Raw genomic sequence first — 7,945 nt, forward strand, 5'->3', positions numbered from 1 at the left:
CGCGAAATACAGTAAATTGTTATCGTAGTTAATGCTAGTAAGTGAAAGAATCACGGACGACCTTTAAGGTCGTCAATATCATACATCGCAAACTCCCAATATTATGCAACAGCAGCGATTTTTAACAATAAATGTTTAATCTATGGCAACTACCGCAGGAAACTGGGAGTTTTGGGTGGGGACGAACCAAAATCCAATACTAAAACCGCAAAACGGAATAAGAAGTAAGCACAGGAGAGAGCAGAACAAAACTCATAAAAGGCACTGTACAAGTACTGTAACGAAAATTCACGACGAAATAAAAAATCTTGGAACCGGTTACGAGAATTGAGCTCTATTATTTCTCGCAATTGTTCCCGCCAAAAACTACAATTTCCCACGGCTGTTGCGTTGGCTTCAATATTTATTGTTAAGAATTTTGTATGATTCTGTATTTAATGTTTATATTTTCGTGCCATGGGAACGGGTAGAGTCGTTGGTTGCCTTTTTTAAATAATATTTGTAAGTGTTTTGGGGCTTCTTATGATGTCATTGATGAAAGTCGACGGATGGTATCGAAGGCAAGAGAGAGGACATATTTGTAAATAAAGAAAAAAAGATTGACAAATCGAGGTGTTTTGTTTCTCATATACAGCAGAGATTTAAAAAAATAATTTGTCTCGAAATCAATGAATGAGTGATAACGAAAAGCGCTATAGAAAAATGCAATTGAAAATACGCACCAGAAAGCGACGTCTCAGCAACTATAACCATTAAGCCAGTGGTCAAAACTGGAGTAGTATTGCAGATTCCTCTTTACCGACATCTTTTGTAAATGACAATGATATGCACAGTAGAATATGTTTTAGGAATGGTGCAATAATTATGTTATAGCGACAGCAAAAAGTCAATAAAAATTAAAAATAAAACTATCTGCTCCGAGTGCTCTCTATCGTAATACAAAGGAACAGCATCGCGTGTGAAGGTTGCAAAGAGTGTTAGCCGTATCCCGTAAACAAAGAGTAAACAGCAGTGACTCTCTCCTACGTTTACATACTGTGTTATGTGTTGAAGTATAGCTCGCAGGCTGACGGGTTTGCCGCTAACAAGAACAACCCAGGTATACAACAGCTTGTCTATACAATTCACAGCTGCAAAATACACTGTCATCTTCTGAACTGCTGGAAACAACTAGTATACCATGGAGGCACTAATACCTGTGTTAAACAAACTGCAAGATGTGTTTGGTGCTGTCGGAGTTCAATCTGTTCAGTTGCCGCAGATAGTTGTTGTTGGGACTCAGAGTTCTGGCAAGAGTTCGGTATTAGAAGGGTTTGTGGGGCGTTCCTTCTTGCCCAGAGGAGTTGGTATGGTTACACGTCGCCCACTTTTGCTGCGGCTTGTACATAGCCCGAAAGGAGACACGCGTCACAGATCTCTTGGACAAGGGACTCTTCAATTGGAAGCGTTTGGCATATTCCGTCATAAAAACAACGAAGTATTTAAGGATTTCGGCGAAATTCGTAAAGAAATTGACAGGGAAACGGATAAAGTTGCTGGAACCGGCAAGGGAATCAGTGCAGAACCTATTGTACTGAAAATATTTTCGCCAAACGTGGTGGATCTGACGCTTGTGGATCTTCCCGGTCTCACCAAAGTGCCTTTAGACGACCAGCCGGTAGACATCGAGCACCAGATACGTGAGTTGGTTTTAAGCTACATCAGTAATCCTAATTCAATTATACTAGCTGTAGTCACTGCTAACACTGACATGGCCACCAACGAGAGCCTTAAACTGGCCAAGGAGTGTGACCCCGATGGGCGAAGAACTTTGGCTGTGGTGACGAAGCTGGATCTAATGGACGCTGGCACAGATGCGACGGACATACTGTGCGGACGGGTGATCCCTGTCAAACTAGGAATCATTGGCGTCGTTAACAGGTCACAGAAGGATATCATCGACAAGAAAACAGTGTCTGATTCTCTCAAAGATGAAGCGAAGTTCCTGCAGAGAAATTACCCAGCTTTGGCGGACAGGAATGGGACGCCTTACTTAGCCAGAACACTGAGCAAAATGTTGATGCTGCACATACGGGACTGTTTACCTGACCTCAAGGCAAGAGTGAACTCTATGATATCGCAGTTCCAGACAGTGCTCGCGTCCTATGGCGACGACATCTCGGACAAAAGTCAGACTTTGCTTCAGGTTATCACTAAATTCGCCTCGTCGTACTGCGCCACTATTGAAGGACCTGCGAAGCATATGAAAACGGACGAACTAACTAGCGGAGCCCGCATCTGCTTTATATTCCACGAAACCTTTGTAAAAACTCTAGACACCATCCATCCTCTGGGAGGCCTGAACAAACTCAACTTGCTGACAGCTATACGCAATGCTAGTGGACTGCGACCGGCGCTGTTTGTTCCACAGGTGTCTTTCGAGATACTCGTGAAGCGACAGATCCGTCGCCTGCTGGAGCCTGCCCTTTGCTGTGTGGAGCTAGTGCACGAGGAAATGCGACGGGCTATCAGTCACTGCGGCTTCGAAGTGCAGCAGGAACTTGCGAGGTTTCCCAACCTCCATAAAAAAATCGTAGAAATCGTTACCCAGCTGCTCAGACGAAGACTGCCGATTACGAATCAGATGGTTGAGAACTTGTTAGCGATGGAGCTAGCTTACGTTAACACCACTCATCCGAACCTCAGCAAGGACTGGCCAGCAGCCACCGACGTGGACAGCCCAACCGCTTCTGAAGAAGAAAAAACTGCATCCAAATTTTCCGTACTGAATTACTCTGATACAATTTTTCCTTGCGCGCTAGCCGAGTCTGAGGGCAACAGGCGCACAAGTGAAGTGACTGCGTGGTTGTCCAACTTGTTTCCGACTGGAGCTTGTTCCATTAAGGAGAACCAAAACACTGATGAAGATCGAAATGAAATCCACTTGTCTGCCTCACCAAAACGTATTCACGAACGCAAATCGAGACTGTTACGGCAGAGGTCCGTTAATCTGCTGCCGGATGCTCCGCTACAGGCAGACGGAAAGCTCTCTGAAAAAGAGAGGAAAGACTGTGATCTTCTAGAACACCTTATAATCGAGTACTTCTGTATAGTGCGCAAAACTATTCAGGACAGCGTGCCGAAGGCAGTGATGCATTTCCTCGTGAATTACGTCAAGGACAGCCTCCTGTCTGAGCTGGTGGCGAATTTATACACATCCAATCAAGTAGATGATTTGCTCAGCGAGCCAGGACACATTGCTCAGCGAAGGAAAGACGCACAGGATATGCTCGAATCTCTACAAAACGCCAGCAACATTATTAATGAAATACGTGAATCTGATGTATGTTAATTATCTGCAACTCTCAAATCGGCCACAGAAAATAACTAAAAATCTGTTTCTATAAAATTGTGTCAGTTGGCAGACTTGCTTCAGTTTTACGAAGCACTGCCATCATTACATATGTGTAAATAATTCAGTTTGTACGGTGAATGTCATCATTCTCATTTATCCTGGTGCTACAAATCTGCTACAATTTTATGTGATTCAACATATTAAACGCACAAATTCTTGTATTTAAAAAACTTATCTATAATTCATTGATAGTACTGGTACGATCCCATTTTTATTTTCCATATTTCAAATTTATGAGTGCATCTGCAAATTTCCATTTTGTTGAACGGGTTGACATAGCAACACCATCGGTGGCAGTCCGACAATAGCGCTACCTATGTAATTTAAGCTGTAACATATTCCGAAACCGCAGAATTACAAAGCAGCTGACAATAGCATACGAAGCTGTGGAAGTCACCGTTCCCGCATTATGTTTCCTGCTCTTACGTTAATGATGTACCATTCTATATGAATTAGGAGGCACAATAAGTCCTTTGTGCAGATGGTAAAAACGTTCTTGTCGAATCGAGTAAAGAAACATCAACACGGCAAACAGTAAAAGGTTAGTTAAATTTATTTACTGATTTTGCACAAAATGTTTAGCTTTAAACTTCGGGAAAAAACGGCTCATCCAGTTTCATACTGTGAAAAATACCCCACTTCGGATCAAAATTACGTAACAACAATAAATTATAAACAAGATAGAAGCGACTCTGATGTGCCTATTGGTGAAAACTTAAACTGGAAAGTTAATCTACATGTGGAGAATACTGAAATATTTATGTTCAGCTAACTATTGGGATATAACAATCAGTAAATCAACATATTTTCATTCGCTGATGTCCTATGGGATGTTATGTGATAAATTCTAAATTAGGCAATAAGTATCAACTAAGCGAAAGAAAGGAATAATAATTGTGTCTGGGTCTAACACACGTACATCTTCTAGATATAGTTCAAGCTGGTGGGAGATTAATACGGCATATGTGATTCCACCGTCATGAACACAATGTTTATTCTCCCAAAACAATTTTCGGCGAATGCTGGACATGATGCATGGGTTTTCTTTTATTGGGTAACACATGAAATTGCGCATGGGATTGGATGGGTGGCAAGACACTAAAATAATGCCATTCTTGATATAACTAAATTGCTGAGTTTCGGTATGTGTCATGCCACAAGTAGTAAATTTTATGGGAGACACACAAAGTAGTAAGAAAGGGTTGTTCTGCTTCCCGTGTTCTTGAGCTTGCTGCTGTACCAAGCTGCAAATGAAAGCAGTAAAACAAAGCCGCTTTTTTGTGCATACTGACTTCCATTTTTGGCTTCTTCCAAATATCGTCGTGAAGTTGACACGAGCCGTAGCGCAACTGTTGAGGTAATTCAGTTCCCCGTGCTGTACATCGCTAAATTATGTTATAGAATATAGCATAGGCCCTATATCCTACATACATTTCTAAATTGTGAGACGTTTGCTGTGCGCGAATTGTATGAGCATTATAAGAAGATTTTCAGGGAAGTGGCTGATGGGTAGTGTTTCCAGATTTTTTTCACCCTGTAAGTGACAAAGCTTGGCAAAGAAAACGGGATTTCGTTTTTTTCCCGGGACAAATGAAAAACAATTTTTTTTATATTTGGTCTTTGTTGTATTTTAATGAAGAATGTATAAGTTTTAACATCCTTTTGTCTGATTTTAAATTTTTTTTAAAAATCAATGAAGATATAATCGTAGTTGAAAATGGTCATTAATTCACTTCTCCTCAAATTAGGGGTACATTTATTTCGTACATCAGTTCATTTTAATGTCATCTGTAAAAAAAAAAAAAAAGTTCTACGAAGCACTTTGAACTATTTTAGAGATACCAGGGATGAAGACGTGAAAAATGTTAGGAATTTCATTCTTGCAAAACTCTTACACGATTTCCTTCCATTTCTCAATCGCACCCTTATTTTTGTCATCAAAGGACTATGCCATGTCCAGGTTTCTTGTAATTATTTGAAATTCTTCGTATAAGGAGCTGACGTTCAGTTGATCGATCCTTAAAAGTTCCGCAGCTTTTTTAAAATGGTCGTAATTACCGGGGACTTTAAGTTTAAAAACAGTGTCTTCGAAAGAACGTTGTTTTGTGATAAAGCATATCGTGGTAACAAATATCCTACAAAACTGGTATAGAACTCTAGAAAATCTTTCCGAATAGATTCTTTCATGGTAGTGCTTATGTCACCCATTATAGCTTGTGAGCCGGCCGAAGTGGCCGAGCGGTTCTAGGCGCTACAGTCTGGAACCGCGCGACCGCTACGGTCGCAGGTTCGAATCCTGCCTCGGGCATGGATGTGTGTGATGTCCTTAGGTTAGGTAGGTTTAAGTAGTTCTAAGTTCTAGGGGACTGATGACCTCAGAAGTTAAGTCCCATAGTGCTCAGAGCCATTTGAACCATAGCTCTTGTCTTACTTCCGAAAAAGTTGTCTTTTATTAGTTGCTCAGTATTTTCGCGAGTCTCTTGCATTTCAGCATGCATCTAAACAAGTGACGGGGAATTTAAATTCTTCATTGTTATGTCCATCGAAAACATTATGTTAAGCAGAAACGACAAATACACCGAAGTTTTCTTTTCTTCTTCTTCACATGTGACTATCTTTTCTGATAGATGACGACATTCATTACGGAATTCCAGAAAATTAGATTTTAGTGGAGACCATATTTTTAATGCTCTTTCGACAGCGGGACCAAGAGATAAAAATCTCGTGGCAACATGTTTTACTATTTATTCCCATTGTATCTCACATGTTCCACATCTACGAGGATTTCCTCAACACGGATCTATGGAACGAAAAACTAATCTAATCTAATCTCATTCGATTCGAGTTGGAGTTGCCTAGTCCGTTCCTCGTTTCGTAGATCTACTGAAGTGACTGCATATTTTCAGTATCAAACTTTCTATATTCACTTCCAGCTTATCAGTACTATATTTTGCAGTATTGTGGAGAATTTTATCATTTTCAGCTAAAAGAAGTTACAAACTCAATCGTTTCTGCCAAAGTTTACATTGGTATTGTTAGCAGCGAATGCCGAAACTTTATTTTAAAGTAATCCATTCTTCTCCAATGCGTCTGTTAATGACTTTTATCTGCACATTTACGTTACATTCTACAAATTTCAGTAGAGGGTTTGCAATACCAGTATCATAATCAAAGAATCGTAAGCAAATTGGAAATATTTTTCTATGTTTTTTATTACTTGCATCTGTCGCTACAGAAAAGTATAGATATTTTTTCTTGGATGGTCTTTAAAACAATTTTAACAGGTTCTTTGTCCAATACTTCGCATACATTAGCTTCCGCTTTTGTTCTTCCGCAGCTAAAACATTGAGCAATTTTTGAATCCCTGCAGATATGTAGTAATAAATTGTGTGAACAGTCCATACTATTGTAACTAACAGAATGCTTTACCGTGAGATAAACAGATGACGAGTTCGCCAGCAATTACCGTGCCGCCACCGACGCAGACGGTTCAGGCTTCGAGAAATATTTGGGTAACGTACCTGATGCTATACTGTTAACAACAGTTATTTGAGATTTGGTAGATGCATGTTGTTTTAGATCAGCAACGCCTCCAAGAGCACTGGAGAAATCTTTATTGCACAGGCGATAGTGCGCCTTGTACGCGTTTTGTTTTACTTGTCTTAACATGGAATAACCATTTTGCCAGTTCGGATTATACTTAGTAAGCCTCTTGGCTGTCTTAGAAGGTATTCCACCACTTCTAGATGAATTATCTGTGTCAGTGTAGCTTAGATCACTAATTTTCTCTATAGGTTTAGAAATAATTCGTAAGCGTAACACGTTCAGTACTGAGCAGTTCTCTCAAAACAATGAACGATGTTTTGAACTAGAATGACAATCAAGAATGACTTAAAAGATGTTTCCAGTATTGTTAACACGTGTTGCGTGTGTGTGTGTGTGTGTGTGTGTGTGGGTGGGTGTGAATTCCTAAGGGACCAAACTGCAGAGGTCATCGGCCTCTATACTTACATACTACTTAAACTAACTTATGCTAAGAACAACACACACACCCATGGCCGAGGGAGGGCTCGCAGTCCGTGACATGGCGCCTTAAACCACGCGGCCACTCCGCGAACACGTGTTGACATAGGGTTTGAACGAGTTAACAAAGCAATGAAAATGTAAACACAAAAGTGTAGAAAGAAAGTGAAATGGATAAAAACAAATAGAAGAATGTAAAACAAACAGACGGACGCAAAGAGAGACGTGCGGCGCCGCGAGAGTGGGTGGAAAACGGTGAAAATCGGCCCCTGCCCGGCACTGTCACAGATTGATAGCCGAGCTAGTCGTACCTTCATGAGGTACATGCATATATAATATACTCATGTAAAGAAGAAAAAAACAGGGCACCTTGAACGCTAGAGGTAGGACATTCATTTTCAAAGGACATGTCCATTAGTATGTTCTGCAGAAATGATAAGCATTTCAGTCACCACCGAGCGAGGTGGCGCAATGGCTAGCACACTGGACTCGCATTCGGGAGGACGACGGTTCAATCCCGCGTCCGGA

At 40.7% G+C, this 7,945-nt stretch overlaps 1 protein-coding gene across 1 annotated transcript; it reads left to right on the forward strand.

Moving 5' to 3' along the window:
- The first annotated feature begins 1,180 nt into the window (after window positions 1-1,180).
- LOC126413177 (dynamin-1-like protein) lies at window positions 1,181-3,331 on the forward strand. Its single transcript, XM_050083073.1, has one exon. The coding sequence runs from the start codon at window positions 1,181-1,183 to the stop codon at window positions 3,329-3,331; it is 2,151 nt and encodes a 716-aa protein (XP_049939030.1).
- Window positions 3,332-7,945: the final 4,614 nt, after the last annotated feature.

This window comes from Schistocerca serialis, chromosome 7 (genome assembly GCF_023864345.2).
Source record: "Schistocerca serialis cubense isolate TAMUIC-IGC-003099 chromosome 7, iqSchSeri2.2, whole genome shotgun sequence".
Classification (NCBI taxonomy): Eukaryota; Metazoa; Arthropoda; class Insecta; order Orthoptera; family Acrididae; genus Schistocerca; species Schistocerca serialis.

Bases quoted from the DNA above. Each gene is read 5' to 3' on its own strand.
- LOC126413177 (XM_050083073.1), top strand. From the start codon at position 1,181: ATGGAGGCACTAATACCTGTGTTAAACAAACTGCAAGATGTGTTTGGT.